Source organism: Salvelinus fontinalis, chromosome 20 (genome assembly GCF_029448725.1).
Source record: "Salvelinus fontinalis isolate EN_2023a chromosome 20, ASM2944872v1, whole genome shotgun sequence".
NCBI classification, from domain to species: Eukaryota; Metazoa; Chordata; class Actinopteri; order Salmoniformes; family Salmonidae; genus Salvelinus; species Salvelinus fontinalis.
Genome location: NC_074684.1, coordinates 27,647,452 through 27,665,886, shown reverse-complemented (window position 1 = coordinate 27,665,886; position 18,435 = coordinate 27,647,452). Strand labels below are relative to the sequence as shown.

The following is an 18,435-nucleotide window of genomic DNA, read 5'->3' as shown; positions in this document are numbered from 1 at the left end:
CTTTAACAAGAGTGTGTGCGTGTGTGTACAACTTATTGCATAAACAAACTTCTGAAGCATTTTTTAACCTCAAATACACTACACGTTTTAAATGTACTGCATTGCAGGAAGGTTCTCCCGCAGCAGGTGTACAATGCGAACATCTAGCAACCCAAAGGTTGTCACGTATACACCCTCACCGGCCTCTAGGTCATCAGGCTGCTGATTATCCCGCACACCTGTCACCATCGTCTCGCGCACCTGCGCCTCATGACACTCCATCACCTCCTTGCTTATCCTTGCTTGCTATATCTGTCACTGCCTTTGGTTTTTCCTCAGGTGTTATTGACTCTGTTTTCATGTCGGTGCGTTGTTTGTGTTTCAAGTTTCGTGTTTTTTTATTTTTATTATTTAAAACACTCACTCCCTGAACTTGCTTCCCGACTCTCAGCGCACTCGTTACACATCTGTACTTGACTTTAGCAGTTTGAGAACACTTGACAGGGAAGTCAATACTAACTCCCCCAATATACATGTACCAAATCTTTTGTTGTTGTTGGTATTTACATTATCTCCATAGCTAACTTGCTCAGATTGGCTATTTGGAACAAGCACGTTCTTTACGTGAATCTGTCGGTGAGCTTGTTCATTGAGGCTCCGAGTAATATAATTACATACATACAGAATACAATATAATAGGATCGCTATGCACAGACTAATCCATGACTAACATTAGGCTCGCAATACAGACTTGTACTATATATGCAGGATTACTTGGGTATTCATTAATGAATGCAATGTAGAACTTGTTCAGACATTGACAAGTAAGCCCTCCTCTGCCGAAATATAAACTTGTTCTGAACAATATTTTCCTTTCTATGCTTGACACGCTTGTGTCCCAAGGTTTTGCTATTCTGTAGTTTTCCACAGGCCAAGACTAATAGAACAAAATAACAATTTGTTTGGAGGAAATTCACTGTGGGCCAAGAAAATGTATCGGCGTTACAAGGGCACGGAGTTCAGGTTGATCAATGCAGCAGTTTGTCCTTCAGTTGGTTTTGTTGTTAGGAGTGGAAAACCATTGTAACGGCGGTCCTCCTCCTCTTCGCCCGAAAAGGAGGAGTATTGATCGAACCAAGGCGCAGTGGAGTTTGAACACATAATTTATTAAAGAAAACACGAACTTAACTAAACTAACAAAACAACAAACGGTGTAGACAGACCTATACGACGAACTTACATAAAACAAGAAGAACGCACGAATAGGACAATTAGACTACACAAACCGAACAAACCGTAACAGTCCCGTATGGTGCAAACAATTACACAGACACGGAAGACAATCACCCACAACGAACACTGTGACAACGCCTACCTAAATATGACTCTTAATTAGAGGAACGCCAAACACCTGCCTCTAATTAAGAGCCATACCAGGCAACCCAATAAACCAACACAGAAACAGAAAACATAGAATGCCCACCCAAACTCACGTCCTGACCAACTAACACATATAACAAACTAACAGAAAATAGGTCAGGAACGTGACAACCATGTGCTTTATGAGAGCTACACAGAGAAGAAAAAATAGATATTCTCTTTAACAAGAGTGTGTGTGCACGCGTGCGTGTACAATTTATTGCATAAACAATAATATGATATTTGGTACTGTATATGTGTGATAATGAACCGACAATGTCACAAAATATTTTATTTTTGGTCCTTGACTTGGCGTGCCCCCACAATATACAGTACAATCTCCATCAGTGCCTTTGTAACACCTGTTTCTTTCAGTGCAGTACTCTTTTCGCTTGCAGTGTATCTCTAGACGTCCTGTGTTCAGATGAGACTTCCTGTTTGACTGATGCATTCTTGTTCTGCCTTGAGCATTGGTCATCGTTTGTGATTGCGAAATATCAAACTGTCGGGGCGACAAAACAAACCCAGACAAGACATAATGTTTAAAAAAAACAACAGGCAAGAAAGACATCACAACATGCTCTATCTAAGACTTCTCTAGTGCCACCCTTCGATCCAGCCTGGTCTCATAGACTAGACGTAACATAGTAAATGTAAATCCGACACACTCATATTAGTATGCTATGTTACGTTTACATAATACAGAAGGTTACTTAGGGCAAAAATTAAAGGAGAGCGGTTCGGTTGGTGTCGATGGGTGGGTGAATAATGCAAATGTATAGCAACCCAAAGGTTGTGTGTTCAAATCTCATCAGGGACAACTTTAGCTAGTTAGCAACTTTTCAACTATGTACTAATTTTTAGCTACTTTGCAACTACTTACCATGTTAGCTAAGCCTTCCCCTAACCTTAACCCTTTTATCTAAATCCTTCCCCTAACTCTAACCCTAACATTAACCCTTTAACCTAACTCCTAAACCTAACCTTAACACCTAGCCTAGCTAACGTTAGCCAGCTAGCTAACATTAGCCACAACAAATTAGAATTCGAAACATATCATACACTTTGCTAATTCATAACATATCATACGAATTGTAATTTGTAACATATCATACGAAATGGATGATGGACATCCACAAATTAATACATACCATACAAAACGTAACATATTATACTAAATTAAGTGTCTCGGATTTACATTCAGAATAATATGAAACGCTCCGAGACCAGGCAGCCAGCATCAGTCAGTATCTGACAGCTGGTGTTCTCATTTGATTGTAGCCTACAACTAGCATGTACTGTAGGTTACTTTACTGTATAAAAATGTACAAGTAGAATCAGCTATGAATGCAGTAAAATGGAATTCTCACTTACATATCATTTACAAAGTTCAACAATATAGGCTGTCTATCCGCTTGATCTCTTGCAGTGCAAACATGCCAGGAAAAGTAGACCCTTAGCAACTATAGGGTTGAATAAATTCGCCATCAAAAGATTGCAATAGTAAACTACACATCCAAGAGGAAAACAATTAGCCAGCTAGAACCTCCTGCAAAGTTTGCTAGCTATGTTGCTTCACTCACCAGTAGACAGCTGGCTTTTGTGATTATTATCCATATTCTTCAGCATGTTGCTGGCACTGGTGGTGCTGAGAATGAAGAAATATGGTCAAACTAGCAAGTACTGCATTAGGAAAATATTCTCAATCGTTTGCTGAATGAAAATCGCCCACAATTCCAGTTTTCATTCATAGCTCACGCTAGCAACATCAAAGCAACTTGGTAATGACAGACCCAGCAGTGTTTTCAAATCAGACGACTGACAGCCAGGAGCCAATACGACATGCATTAAGTCAGCTAAATTACACATTTATTCTGTATCACTCAACTCTCATTTATGTGTCTCGGTTGTATTGAGAGGGATATAGCTAGATACACTACATGTCCAAAAGTTTGTGGATGCCTATTCAAATGAGTGGATTCGGCTATTTCAGCCACACCCGTTGCTGATAGGTGTATAAAATCGAGCACACAGCATGGCACCATCAACATGGCACCATCATACTTTCAACATGGCACCATCATATGATGCCACCTTTCCAACAAGTCACTTTGTCAAATTTCTGCCCTGCTAGAGCTTACCTGGTCAACTATAAGTGATGTTATTGTGAAGTGGAAATGTCTAAGAGCAACAACGGCTCAGCCACACAAGCTCACAGAATGGGACTGGCGAGTGCTGAAGTGTGTAAGACGTCTGTCTGCGGTTGCAACACTCTACTACCAAGTTCCAAACTGCCTCTGGAAACATCATCAGCACAAAAACTGTTGGTCGGGAGCTTCATGAAATGTGTTTCTATGGCCGAGTAGCCGCACACAAGCCTAAGATCACAATGCGAAATGCCAAGCACACAAACCTAAGATCACCATGCACAATTCCAAGCGTTGGCTGGAGTGGTGTAAAGCTTGCCGCCACTGAACTCTGGAGCAGTGGAAATGCGTTCTCTGGAGTGATGAATCATGCTTCACCATCTGGCAGTCAGACAGACAAATCAGGGTTTGGCGGATGCCAGGAGAACGCTAAATGCCCCAATGCATAGTGTCAACTGTAAAGTTTGGTGGAGGATGAATAATGGTCTGGGGCTGTTTTTCGTGGTTCGGGCTAGGCCCCTTAGTTCCAATGAAGGGAAATCTTAACACTACAGTATACAATGACCTTCTAGACAATTCTGTGCTTCCAACTTTGTGGCAACAGTTTGGGGAAGGCTCTTTCCTGTTTTATCATTACAATGCATCTGTGCATAAAATGAGGTCCATACAGAAATGGTTTGTCAAGATCGGTGTGGATGAACTTGACTGGCTTGCACAGAGCCCTGACCTCAACCCAATTGAACACCTTTGGGATGAATTGGAACGTCGACTGCAAGCCAGGCCTAATCGCCCAACATCAGTGTCCGACCTCACTAATGCTCTTGTGGCTGAATGGAAGCAAGTTCCCGCAGCAATGTTCCAACATCTAGTGGAAAGCCTTTTTTTATTTTTTTATTTCACCTTTATTTAACCAGGTAGGCCAGTTGAGAACAAGTTCTCATTTACAACTGCGACCTGGCCAAGATAAAGCAAAGCAGTGCTACAAAAACAACACAGACTTACACATGGGATAAACAATCGTACAGTCAATAACACAATAGAAAAATCTGCATAAAGTGTGTGCAAATGAAGTAAGGAGGTAAGGCAATAAATAGGCCAATAGTGGCGAAGTAACTACAATTTCGCAATTTACACTGGAGTGATATATGTGCAGATGAGGATGTGCAGGTAAAAATACCGGTGTGCAAAAGAGCAGAAAAACAAATATAGGGATGGGGTAGGTATTTAGTTGGATGGGCTATTTACAGATGGGCTGTGTACAGCTGCAGCAATCGGTAAGCTGCTCTGACAGCTGATGCTTACTGTTAGTGAGGGAGATATAAGTCTCCAACTTCAGGGATTTTTGCAATTCGTTCCAGTCATTGGCAGCAGAGAACTGGAAGGAAAGGCGGCCAAAGGAGGTGTTGGCTTTGGGGATGACCAGTGAATATACCTGCTGGAGTGCATGCTACGGATGGGTGTTGCTATGGTGACCAGTGAGCTGAGATAAGGTGGAGATTTACCTCCCAGAGGATTGGAGGCTGTTATTGCAGCAAAGGGGGGAGAAAATCCATATTAATGCCCATGATTTTGGAATGAGATGTTCGACAAGCAGGTGTCCACATACTTTTGGTCATGTAGTATAAGTACTGTTAAATATGTTGCTGTACTCTTGGAATGATCAGAGGGACAGATAGAACGTGTGTGAGATAAATGATCAATAAGCGTAATTACCTGGAGAAATCCCACCTGCAATTTCTAAACAAAGCTGCTTTTATTTTTGTTGAATTTAACCTTTATTTAACTAGACAAGTAAGTTAAGAACAAATTCTTATTTACAATGACGGCCTACCAAAATGCAAAATGCCTCCTGCGGGGACGGGGGCTGGGATTACAAATAAAAATATAGGTCAAAACACACATCACGACGAGATACCACAACACTACATGAAGACTGTACTTATAACTTGTAAAACCTTCCTTTGAATAATTTTGAAGTGATCCAAATGGCAAATTCCTCTTTCATCTATACATTTTGAGATACGTAAAACCAGAAAAAAGTTATTTTTTATTTGGGAGTCTGGCTTTAAGGCTTGTTACTGTATATAACCTGTCTGAGACAGGGGTTGCATCCCTAATGGCACCCTATTCCCCGGCAAAGTGAACTACTTTTGACCAGATCCTTATAGACCTTGGTCAAAAGTAGTGCACTATATAGGGAATAGGGTGCCATTTGGTAAGCAGCCTCTCACACTGAGTCTGGAGCCGAAGTTTCAACATACTTTGTTGAACTGGATGTCTGACACAGAGCTCTGTGTTTTGCTTTAGAAATGTGTGAATGACTCATACTAGAAAACGTTGGCATATCAAGACTTGCTGTTAAACATAACATTAATTAGTCTTGACAGTCAACTTATTTTTCTGCTGACGATGAAACTTAGGTCTAAAACACTATTTCTCCCTTTCCCTCTCTGTCAGCATGTTTGGAAGAGTGTGCATAACCTGGGTAATCAATGTTACGTCCCAAATGGCACCCTATTCTCTATATAGTGCACTACTTTTGACCACTATACAGGGAATAGGGTGCTATTTGGGGATGCAAAAAATGCCTCTCAGAGGGTGGTCTGGGTCTGGCACCAAGTTGGAGGACAACTGGACTATAAGAGGAACATCCATGTAGATATGACCTTCCTTCATTTTCCAAATGAACCTGAGGTTTGGCACCAATCTGTATTTTTCTTTCTACATGCTGTCAGATACAGTTTCATTATGTTGTACCACCTACTTGTCAGTCGTCTCTTTCCTTCATTTAATCTTTAACCTCTAACTAATGTGTTTCCTGTTAAAAGGTCTTTCCATTTCTACTCCATAAAACTCATGCACGCAAACACGCACACTCACACTCACCTATTAGGCCAATCTTTTAGGATCAGGATAACTGTAAAAGGGAATTATACCATGGCAACTAACTGCCAATATTTACAATACATTGTTGCCAGGTCCAGTGGCTCTGCTGTATGTAGATGAAGATAGAGGAGGTGGAGGTCGGAACAATGATGTATTATACACGTAGCACAGGAAACGGTTCTACTGGAGAGTCGAACCACAAATAATTACATAGGCTACTGTTTTTTTTCCTTGTAGCATGAAAAGCATAGGTCCTGCAAAAGTCGATTTCCTACCAATGTCTAGTTGAAGAGCATTGCTCTCTAAAGAATAGCATTAAACTGAAAGAAAATACGATTGAAAAGTGAAATAGTGAAAAAAAATATTCAGGTTATTTTAGCAGCACTGATTATATGCAAGACTACGGGCATGACCTACAATTAAAATCATATTAATGCCATGCCTCCTATTGCCAAAACATTAACACATACAAATCCCACCTTGCCACAGTCCAGTAGGCCTACATGAGTATAAAAGTATAAAACAATCTATACTGAACAAAAATACACTATATATACAAAAGTATGTGGACACCCCTTCAAATTAGTGGATTCGGCTATTTCAGCCACACCCGTTGCTGACCGGTGTATAAAATCGAGCACACAGCCATGCAATCTCCATAGACAAACATTGGCAGTAGAATGGCCTTACTGAAGAGCTCAGTGACTTTCAACGTGGCACCGTCACAGGATACCACCTTTCCAAAAGTCAAGTTTGTCAAATTTCTGCCCTGCTAGAGCTGCCGTCTAGGAGCAACAACGGCTCAGCTGCGAAGTGATAGGCCACACAAGCTCACAGAACGGGACTGGCAAGTGCTGAAGCATGTAACACTTAAAAATCATCTGTCTTCGGTTGCAATGCTCACTACTGAGTTCCAAACTGCCTCTGAAAGCAACGTGAGCACAAAAACTGTTGGTCGGGAGCTTCATGAAATGGGTTTCCATGGCCGAGTAATCGCACTTCACCATCTGGCAGTCCAACAGACGAATCAGGGTTTGGTGGATGCAAGGAGAACGCTACCTGCCCCAATGCATAGTGCCAACTGTAAAGTTTGGTGGAGGAGGATTAATGGTCTGAGGCTGTTTTTCATGGTTCGGGCTAGGCCCCTTAGTTCCAGTGAAGAGAAATCTTAATGCTACAGCATACAATTACATTCTAGACGATTCTGTGCATCAAACTTTGTGTCAACAGTTTGGGGAAGGCCCTTTCCTGTTTCAGCATAACAATGCCCTCGTGCACCAAGCGAGGTCCATAAAGAAACGGTTTGCCAAGATCGGTGTGGATGAACTTGACTGGCCTGCACAGAGCCCTGACCTTAACCCCATCGAACACCTTTGGGATGAATTGGAATGCCGACTGCGAGCCAGGCCTAATCGCCCAACATCAGTGCCCGACCTCACTAATGCTCTTGTGGCTGAATGGAAGCAAGTCCCTGCAGCAACATCGAGTGGAAAGCCTTCCCAGAACAGTGGAGGCTGTTATAGCAGCAAAGGGGGTAGCAACTCCATATTAATGCCCATGATTTTGGAATGCGATGTTCAACGAACAGGTATACACATTATTTTGGTCATGTAGTGCATAAACACAACATGCAACAATTTCAAAGATTTTACTGAGTCACAGTTCTTATAAGGAAATCAGTCAATTTAAATAACTGAATTAAGGCCTAATATATGGATTTCACATGAGTGGGAATATAGATATGAATTTGTTGGTGACAGATAGCTTAAGAAAAGGTAGAGGAGTGGATCGGAAAAACACCATTTGCCTCATGCAGTGCGACACATCTCCATCGCATTGAGTTGATCAGGCTGTTGATTGTGGCCTGTGGAATGTTGTCCCACTCCTCTTCAATGGCTTTGCAAAGTATCTGGATATTAGCGGGAACTGGAACACACTGTCGAACATGTCGATGCAGAGCATCCCAAACATGCTCAATGGGTGACATGTCTGGTGAATATGCAGGCCATGGAAGAAGTGGGACATTTTCAGCATTCAGGAACTGTGTACAGATCCTTGTGACATGGGGCCGTGCATTATCATGCTGAAACATGAGGTGATGGCGGCGGATGAATGGCATGACAATGGGCCTCAGGCTTTCGTCATGGTATCTCTGTGCATTCAAATTGCCATCGATAATATACAATTGTGTTCATTGTTAGCAGCTTATGTCTGCCCATATCATAACCCCACGCCCACCATGGGGCACTCTGTTCACAACGCTGACCTCAGCAAACCCTTCGTCCCCACACGACGCTATAGACGTTGTCTGACATCTGCCAGGTACAGTTGAAACCGGTATTCATCCGTTAAGAACACACTTCTCCAGCAGGCCAGTAGCCATTGAAGGTGAGCATTTGCCCACTGAAGTTGGTTATGATGCCAAACTGCAGTCAGGTCAAGACCCTAGTGAGGACGATGACCATGCAGATGAGCTTCCCTGAAACGGTTACTGACAGTTTGTGCAGAAATTCTTTGGTTGTCCAAACCCACAGTTTCATCAGCTGTCCGGGTGGCTGGTCTCAGAAGATCCCGCAGGTGAAGAAGCCGGATGTGGAGGTCCTGGGCTGACATGGTTACACGTGGTCTTCAGTTGTGCGGCCTGTTGGACGTACTGCCAAATACTCTTAAACTACGTTGGTGGCAGCTTACGGTTGAGAAATTAACATGAAATTCTCTGGCAACTCTGGTGGACATTCCTGCAGCCAGCATGCCAACTGCATGCTCCCTCAATAGTTGAGACATCTGTGGCATTGTGTTGTGTGACAAAACGACACATTTTAGAGTGTCCTTTTATTCCCCAGCACAAGGTGCACCTGTGTAATGACCATGCTGTTTAATCAGCTTCTTGATATGCCACACCTGTCAGGTGGATGGATTATCTTGGCAAAGGAGAAATGCTCACTAACAGGGATGTAAACAAATGTATGCACAACATTTTAGAGAAATAAGCTTTTTGTGCGTATGGAACATTTCTGGGGTCTTTTATTTCAGCTCATGAAACACTTTACATGTTGCTTTTATATTTTTGTTCAGGGTATGTAAAATCCAATAAGGTATAATCTATTGCACCACACATGCATTAGTAGCATGGTCCCTGGAGCTCAGCTGTGCTTCACATATAGCCTCCATCCATCCCTGCTGTTCTGCTATGGTGCCAGCCCGGAGGAAGAAGGTCCGCTTCCTGTCCTTAGGAGTAATAGTCCATTCGAATGATCCGTCGCCTCCTTCAACAACCTCTACCACTGCCCCAACCAGGTTGATGGGCTTCAGAAGCTTCTGGATGAAGGAGAAGTGATGTTGTTTTAGATGGCATATATGCTGTGCTTCCCAATTGGCACCCTATTCCCTATATATTGTGCGTTCCTATCGGCACCCTATTCCCTATATTGGCTGCAGAAAGCCTTTGTTGAACTGAAATTGGTACTTCATGGAAGTAAAACTAAGTATATGTTATTTTCCAAATCATGTAAAAATGTATCTGATGATTTATGCATGCATACTTTGGATGGTGCCCTCATTGACCATGTCCCGCTTATAAATATCTGGGCATCTGGATTGTTGAAAAGCTATCTTTCCAAAAGTATGTCGATGAGTTAGTTAACAAATTAAGAATGAAAATAGTCTTATTCTATAGGAGCAGGTCCTGTCTTTAGTTAAATAGCAGAAAACAACTCATTTAGTCAACATTCATTCTGGTTATTGACTATGGCAATATTGTTTATATGAATGCAGCCGCCACTGTATTGAAGCTATTGGATGCAGTTTATCATAGCGCATTGTGCTTTATTACGGGGGATAAGTTCTGTACACATCCTTGCATTTTGTATCAGAAAGTAGGCTGGCCCTCCTTGAAGTCTCATAGATCGATGCATTGTACTCTTTTTGTCTACAAAGCCCTCTTGCATAAACTTCTGCCATAACTTACCTCATTGTTAACCTTCAGACATATAAGTTACCAGACCTGGACTCAGGGATGACTAACCCTGGAGATCCCTTCAATCACCACTGAGTAGGTACATCTGCTTTTTGTTTTTTTGGCCTCTCATGTTGAATGATCTCCAAAAGTCCTTAAAGTTGATGGAGTTGGTGCCTCTCGGGTAATTCAGGCAGATGTTAGAGGGCCTTTTTACTGAAGAATGTGTATGATTGTGTTTTGCTTTTCATGTATTGTGTAATTGATGTGTATATACATATGTATAGTGTAATTGATGTGTATATACATATGTATAGTGTAATTGATGTGTATATAGATATGTAGTGTAATTGATGTGTATATACACTACCAGTCAAAAGTTGTTTTTTTTTTACTATTTTCTACATTGTAGAATAATGAACTATGAAATAACACATATGGAATCATGTAGTAACCAAAAAAGTGTTTAACAAATCAAAATATATTTGAGATTGGAGATTCTTCAAGTAGCCATCCTTTGCCTTGATGACAGCTTTGCACACTCTTGGCATTCTCTCAACCAGATTCACCTGAAATGCTTTTCCAGGTGTCTTGAAGGAGTTCCCACTCTGCAGTCCGACTCATCCCAAATGGGGGATTGTGGTCGGGGGATTGTGGAGGCCAGGTCGTCTGTTGCAGCACTCCATCACTATCCTTCTTTGTAAAATAGCCCTTACAGAGTCTGGAGGTGTGTTGGGTCATTGTCCTGTTGAAAAACAAATGATAGTCCCACTAAACCCAAACCAGATGGGATGGCGTATCGCTGCAGAATGCTGTGGTAGCCATGCTGGTTAAGTGTGTCTTGAATTCTAAATAAATCACAGTGTCATAAATACATCACAGCAAAGCACCCCCATACCATAATACCTTCTCCTCCATGCTTTACAGTGGGAAATACACATGCAGAGATCATCCGTTCACCCACACCGCGTCTCATAAAGACACAGCGATTGGAACCAAAAATCTAAAATTTGGACTCCAGACCAAAGGACAAATTTCCACAAGTCTAATGTCCATTTCTCCTGTTTCTTGGCCGAAGCAAGTCTCTTCTTCTTATTGGTGTCCTTTAGTACTGGTTTCTTCTTTGCAGCAATTCTTTGAAGCAATTTGACCATGAAGGCCTGAGATGATTGTGGACTAGAGGAAAAAGAGGGCCAAGCACACACCCATTCTCATCGACGGGGCTGCAGTGGAGCAGGTTGAGAGCTTCAAGGTCCTTGGTGTCCACATCACCAACAAACTAACATGGCACACCATGACAGTTGTGAACAGGGCACAACAAAACCTATTCCCCCTCAGGAGACTGAAAAGATTTGGCATGGGTCCTCAGATCCTCAAAAGGTTCTACAGCTGCACCATCGAGAGCATCCTGACTGGTTGCATCACTGCCTGGTAGCATCACTGCCTGGTATGGCAACTGCTCGGCCTCCGACCACAAGGCACTACAGAGGGTAGTGCGAACAGCCCAGTGCATCACTGGGGCCAAGCTTCCTGCACTCAGGATCTCTATACCAGGCGGTGTCAGAGGAAGGCCCTAAAAATTGTCAAAGACTCCAGCCACCCTAGTCATAGACTGTTCTCTCTGCTACCACACGGCAAGTGGTTCCGGAGCGCCAGGTCTAGGTCCAAGAGGCTTCTAAACAGCTTCTACCCCCAAGCCATAAGACTCCTGAACATCTAGTCAAATGGCTACCCAGACTATTTGCATTGCCCCCCCCCCCCCCACCCCACCACTGCCACTCTCTGTTGTCATCTATGCATAATCACTTTAATTAACTCTACCTACATGTACATACTACCTCAACTAACCGATACCCCCGCAAATTGACTCTGTACCGGCACCCCCCTGTATATATTGTTATTTTTTACTGTTGCTCCTTAATTACTTTTAACTAAAGTTACTTACTTTTTAAAAATTACTTTTTGAAACTGCACTGTCCGTTAGGGGCTCGTAAGTAAGCATTTCACTGTAAGGTCTACACCTGTTGTATTCAGAGTTCAAAGTTCTTGAAATTTTCCGTATTGACTTGCCTTCATGTCATAAAGTAATAATGGACTGTCTTTTCTCTTTGCATATTTGAGCTGTTCTTGCCATAATATGGACTTGGTCTTTTACCAAATAGGGCTATCTTCTGTATACCCCCCTACCTTGTCACAACACAACTGATTGGCTCAAAGCATTAAGAAGGAAAGAAAGGCACACCTGTTAATTGAAATGCATTCCATGAGACTACCTCATGAAGCTGGTTGAGAGAATGCCAAGAGTGTGCAAAGCTGTCATCAAGGCAAAAGGTTTGAAGAATCTCAAATATAAAATATATTTTGATTTGTTTAACACTTTTTTGTTTACTACATGATTCCATGTGTGTTATTTCATCGTTTTGATGTCTTCACTATTATTCTACAATGTAGAAAATAGTAAAAATAAAGAAAAACCCTTGAATGAGTAGGTGTTCTAAAACTTTTGACCGGTAGTGTAGATATGTATAGTGTAATTGATGTGTATATAAATATGTATAGTGTAATTTATGTGTATATACATATGCATTGTGTAATTGATGTGTTCATGCAGGGCTCAACTGCAAAAAAAGACCATGGTCTTAGCATGATTCCCTGGCTAAATAAAGGGTAAATAAAAATGTAATAAAAATATAGTTTACATCCTATGGGTCCTGGTCAAAAGTAGTACACTACAAAGGGAATAGGGTGCAATTTGGAATATATCTATGACCTAGGCATAGTTTGCTGCCTTGTAATAAAATCCCAGAGTAAATGCAATATAGCCTACTGTCTCGACATTTCAAGCATACATGTAGACTAAATAACAATAGCCTACTTTTAATTGACTTTGTATTCCTTTAACAGTGTTCAAAACACCTAGTTAAGTGAGACCTTGTCACCTTGCTACTGTAGACGTCAGTAAACGGCCCGCTGCTATGGTAACAGGACAACACTGTAGGAAGTAAGGGAACATGTTGCACTGACACCGCTGAAAGTTATAATGTAACGCTTGGTCGCATAGCTACATTATTTGCTGCTTTGTCATAAACATAGGGGCGAAATCGAAGTCTCCTAAATAACAATTTAGTCCTAGCTTGCGTGACAAGTTCCCTAGAAAACGAAATGTTGTCTTCTTACCTCTTCATTTTCACCATACAACAGTAGAGTTTCTTTCAACTGAAACCATGCGCGTTTCCACCGGTGCGTAAAATGAGTGCGCTTGGATAACCATCCTTTTTTGTCCTCTTTTATCTCAACGGGGTTTTCATCTGCGCCGTTAGAGGTCGCAGATACTACAGCCATCATAGAGCTTTGAGAATAACGGGATAAATAGCTGAGAAATTAGCCTATAATTCAAGAGCGTCACACACCCAAAGCCTAGTGGGTAATGTCGTTCTTCTTGTCCAGCCGTACCATCAACTGATGGCGCGCGGGACAAAGACTAGAACTTCCAGTCCCAGAAAGCCCTGTGTTGTGTTGTTACCGAATGAGTGGGGACGGGAGGGTTAATGTCGCGTTTACACACTAGTCGGAAGTAGTAAACACGGACATTTACGACTTGTCAATATACACGTTCCGCGTTCAACCAGTTAGGAAGTCGGACATTTCCGAGTGTCCTAGTTCCGACTAGTACATGAACGCGGCATATTACAGTGCGATAATAGGATACTGATGAACTGGTTGCTATCTGGCTACATGAAGAAAGTTTGGAAAGGAAAGTAGTATAGTTGGCAAAATATTCTGGTTTTGCACTCATGCCAAAATAGGGAGTTCGGAGCCAAATCTAAACACTCACACCCGACCATCGTGATGTCACAGTTCAAGCGTTCGAACTTCTTGGAAGATAAAAATTAACACACACATTTTTCATCTCCAGAGAGTGAAAATCGTCCTTTTCGAAAGGTAAATGTATTTCAAAGATTTGATTCCTAATCAAAAAGCACGTCTACGGACTTTATGTGGGCATTTATAAGTGAAATAGATCAAGCATAGGCTATGTACAGTTAATCCTATTACAAGCAATTACATGAACATGTTTTACCTCTCCCAATCAAATGAGAGCACATATCCAGATGTGTCTTGGTTTCAGACGTGTTAGGCAAGTTTAAATTCATTATGCAAAGGCACAACAAGTGATGATGAAATAACAATAATATTGTTGTTATATTGTTGTTATTATTGATACCCTTTAAATGGTTATATTAACTGATTGTATACAGTACAAGCTGTTTTGCAGCCTATTCATTTACAGTAACGTTTGGCCAATCTATCAATAATCTGACTCATTGATCCGATAGGATAGTTTTTTCCCCTCATAAATGTTCTCCATGACCTACTCTCATCTCTAGTTTTATTTGTTACCAGATCATTTACGGGGAATTAGAAACGTTCTACTACATGGAGTTGCAACTGAGGAGAACTGCTCTGTGGCTGTTTCTTCTACTCACCATAAGAACTGGCTTTTGTTGCGCTGAGGCTGAACATTCTCCAATGGTTGGGGGCTTTTTGCAGAAGCACTTTGTCCTCCGTGTGGTGTAGAGCTGAGAATGGAAGAAGAATCAACATGCTTTCATTGAACAGTATTTATTGTTATGTGCCTCGTGTGAGCTGTCGAAGAGGAATGGACACAATTTACACTTCAGAGTAATTGTTTATTTTTTTATAGAGTTGATGTTCCGTAATACATCAAAGATGTCTTATTTGTAAAAGTAATCTAAACAGTGCTGCTAGAATTCGCTTTGCCCCCCAAATGATTTATCACTTATTCAACTGACTGGATATTCTAAACAAATGACCAAGATGCTTCAACCGATGTTGTTGAATAGAACTTGAGAGCTGCTATTCGAAATAATACGCTCAATGTCGGTCAACTTTGCCTCTTAACCTCGTCAAGAAGACAGAAGACAGCCAATGTCTGCCTGCAGCAGTTCTTCCCCTCCACCCTTACCCAGACTGTGCCCCCTCTCTGTGGCTCCGAATCCAGTCGCCACACCGACTCCTTCACCGTCTCCAAGCCCGCCGGCGACACTCTACAGTCGACTGTCAAATGGAAGTCTCAGCGCCCCGAGCCCCACCAACTCCGGGTGCTCTTTCCATGGGGTGTCTTTTCTTCTCCAGATCGGACTCACCAGGGAAACGGTGAACCTGGATGCCAGCGATCTGTCCGGGCTATCTGCGGTGAAGGAGCTCGTATGTTCAATAGTGGACCAAAAGGTAAGGTAACAATTTACATCACAGTGCTGTTATTACTGTGTAACTAACTACAATGTAATTACAGTGCAACAAATATTATAATGATTCATTATGACAATGTACTTACAGCAGTAACCCTAACCTTAGCTAACCTAACCCTAAAGACAAACCATTTCTTGGCCATATAGTCTTCATCATGGGCATGCATGGAGACATCAGATCGCATCAAAACCTGAACAAAAATTATACACTCTAAATTATTTTACAGTTGTCTGTGACTTGCTATATTCATCATATTGTATTGCGATTTTAGTTTAGTTTATTAATTCGACCATTAAAAAAAATATATATATATCATTTAATATGACACACAATCTCCTTTAGTGGTCTGTATAGCAAATTGTAATACACTTTATTTATTTGTATGCTACAATCTTGAGTTAGAGTTAGAAAACTCATATTTGGACAGTTTTTTGTAGTTATTACTTTTTTATAGAGCGTACACATGTGTAGTTTTGAACCATGAGGTGAGGCGTTATATTGTAAAGTAACCATCAGTGTGAGAGAAAAAAACAAGAGGTTGCATTTGAGAGAAATACAATTGAAACAGGGCAGATATACTGTATAGTTGTGGTTTTCACAGGTGTAATATTCTGTTTTAGTTTCTGCTTAAGAATGTTACACCTGTTTTTGCACACAATAGATGCCCCAGGGGTTGATTAGATGAGAGGTGACGGTTTCTCCCTCCTAGTTTGCAAAATATTGAAATACTGTGGTAGGCTGGAAAACACAGATAACATATGTTTCCCAGAGTACATAGACTACATTACTCAACAACATATTCACTTGCTCTTGTAAGGTATATGGCCTTATCACACATACCATTCCCAGTTTCTCATTCTGTGACAAATACACAGAGCAATGTATAACAAGTTTTTTCTTGTATGGTTCTTGAGTAAAAGTAGAAAAACGACATTTTGTTATGATGATGGGGGATTGACACAACAGTGATGGCACACTATACTGTAGAGGCATGGTTTTACTGTCTGTGTTAGATTTTATCAAAGAAAAGGGGTGTAACATTTTTCATTCTATGTGTGAGCCATAGTGCAACATCAGCTCTTTTCTATTCCTCATTTTAAACATATGGGGCCTATTGCAACGACCATTGGCCAGCATACTAACTCAAGGTCATCTCTGATTAAAAAACATTGCGCTAAAATCACTCGCACAGCTGATCTCAATTGCAACCATCACTTGCCACCGATTTATGTTGAGGTTATCTTTTATTCCTGATTGCTGCCAAAAATGTTCAAGAATACTCCTCCCTCTGGTGGGTATTATCAATGGAACAAATTGATCCTGCTTTTTTAGTAGACTTACGACGAATGATCTATTTTGACAATCAGACCGTACAACTGAAATAAAGTATTTCCTCGTTTACCACAACAAATCTAATGTGGCAATTTACCCGACAGCTTGTATGAATGGAAAACTAATATGGTCTAACCTATTGTTACTATATTTTTTTCTCTCCAATTTATGTAATCCATTAATTACAACTTGTCTTTAAAAAGAAAATGCATCGCAGCGCTTGAGGCGACACTACAGACCTGGGATCGATCCCAGCCGATCCCAGCCTTGACCGGGAGACCCATGAGGCAGCGCACAATTGGCCCAGTGTCGTCCGGGTTAGGGGAAGGTTTGGCCGGCCGGGATATCCTTGTTTCATCGCTCTCTAGCAACTCGTTGTGGCGGGCCGGGCGCCTGCAAGCTGACATTGCTTGCCAATTGTATGGTGTTTCCTCTGACACATTGGTAAGGCCGGCTTCCGAGTTAAGCGAGCTGTGTGTCAATAAGCAGTGTGGCTTGGAAGGGTAGTATTTTGGAGAATGCATGGCTCTCGACCTTCGCCTCTCCCAAGTCCGTACGGGAGTTGCAGCGCCCAACAAGACTGTAACTACCAATTGGGGAGAAAAAGTGGTTAAAGTACAAGAGAAAAAAATAAGCTGGCTTGAAAAAGTATGGTAATTTCTTAACAAGATCGGGAGAAATATCCCTGGACTGCAGTGAAAGCTCCTCAGAGAAGGAAGAAGAGAACAATCCTCCTCAGTGAATTTCATAAAAATAAAAATAGTGAAAAATTAAAAAAGTTATCCTTTTTAGATGTAACTAAATGTATTCATATGTCACCAAATAGTTTATTAAAACACACTGTTTTGCAATGAAGGTCTACGGTAGCCTCAGCAACACTCTGTAGGGTAGCACCATAGTGTAGCCGGAGAACAGCTAGCTTCTGTCCTCCTCTGGGTACATTGACTTCAATACAAAATCTAGGAGGCTCATGATTTTCAACCTCTTCCATAGACTTACATGCAATGGTTCCTCCTTTAAAAGTTGCGAGCTTACACCGCGGGACTTAGAGGTACCCAGCGTCACGGCTTCATTGCTCCAGACCACCACAAGGGGGAGTCAGAGCACTCATTATGCATTTGGGTCCCAAGGTTTTTATGTGACCAATCATATCGAGTGGTTCCAATGACGAATTTGACGCAAGACACCCGTCCCTGGTGGCTTTCTTCAACAAAGATGTGTGACAAAACATTACGGGGAAGCAGATGTAAGTAATTATAACATCATAACGAGTCAAGCTAAAAATGTACAATTGAGAGGAATATGTTAGTTAATGTAGAGACAAACGATTGTGCATAAATTAAAGTCAATTTTAGAAAATTGCGATTTAGCAAGTTAACTGACTAGCTAACATTAGCCAGCTAGCTAGCTGGTGTTATGACATGAGTACAGTATAACATTGTA

General features: G+C 41.5%; 2 protein-coding genes and 1 long non-coding RNA gene across 4 annotated transcripts in view; 1 reads left to right on the top strand and 2 right to left on the bottom strand.

Moving 5' to 3' along the window:
* Window positions 1–916: 916 nt before the first annotated feature.
* On the bottom strand, window positions 917–15,463 carry LOC129817621 (uncharacterized). Its single transcript, XR_008753744.1, has 4 exons — window positions 15,374–15,463; window positions 14,874–14,966; window positions 2,982–3,046; window positions 917–1,900 (listed from the first exon to the last, which is right to left on the bottom strand). It is a non-coding gene; the product is annotated as an uncharacterized LOC129817621 (long non-coding RNA).
* si:ch73-111k22.3 (pleckstrin homology-like domain-containing protein) lies at window positions 9,434–13,787 on the bottom strand. Its single transcript, XM_055873051.1, has 2 exons — window positions 13,564–13,787; window positions 9,434–9,749 (listed from the first exon to the last, which is right to left on the bottom strand). The coding sequence occupies exons 1-2, from the start codon at window positions 13,729–13,731 to the stop codon at window positions 9,534–9,536; spliced, it is 384 nt and encodes a 127-aa protein (XP_055729026.1). The 5' UTR covers window positions 13,732–13,787; the 3' UTR covers window positions 9,434–9,533.
* Window positions 14,012–18,435, top strand: part of LOC129817615 (serine/threonine-protein kinase D3-like) — a 72,739-nt gene continuing 68,315 nt past the window's right edge. For both annotated transcript variants that reach the window (XM_055873045.1, XM_055873044.1), the window contains exons 1-2: window positions 14,012–14,328; window positions 14,791–15,639. In XM_055873045.1, the coding sequence (XP_055729020.1) occupies window positions 15,337–15,639 (303 nt within the window). In that variant the 5' untranslated portion in view covers window positions 14,012–14,328; window positions 14,791–15,336. The remainder of the gene's footprint in view (window positions 14,329–14,790; window positions 15,640–18,435) is intronic.

Excerpts from the sequence above, each read along its gene's own strand:
- si:ch73-111k22.3 (XM_055873051.1), bottom strand. The coding sequence starts at position 13,731 with ATGATGGCTGTAGTATCTGCGACCTCTAACGGCGCAGATGAAAACCCC. Across the intron at positions 9,750-13,563 it reads TGTATGGTGAAAATGAAGAG|AAGCTTCTGAAGCCCATCAA; the intron begins GTAAGAAGACAA and ends TCCTTCATCCAG.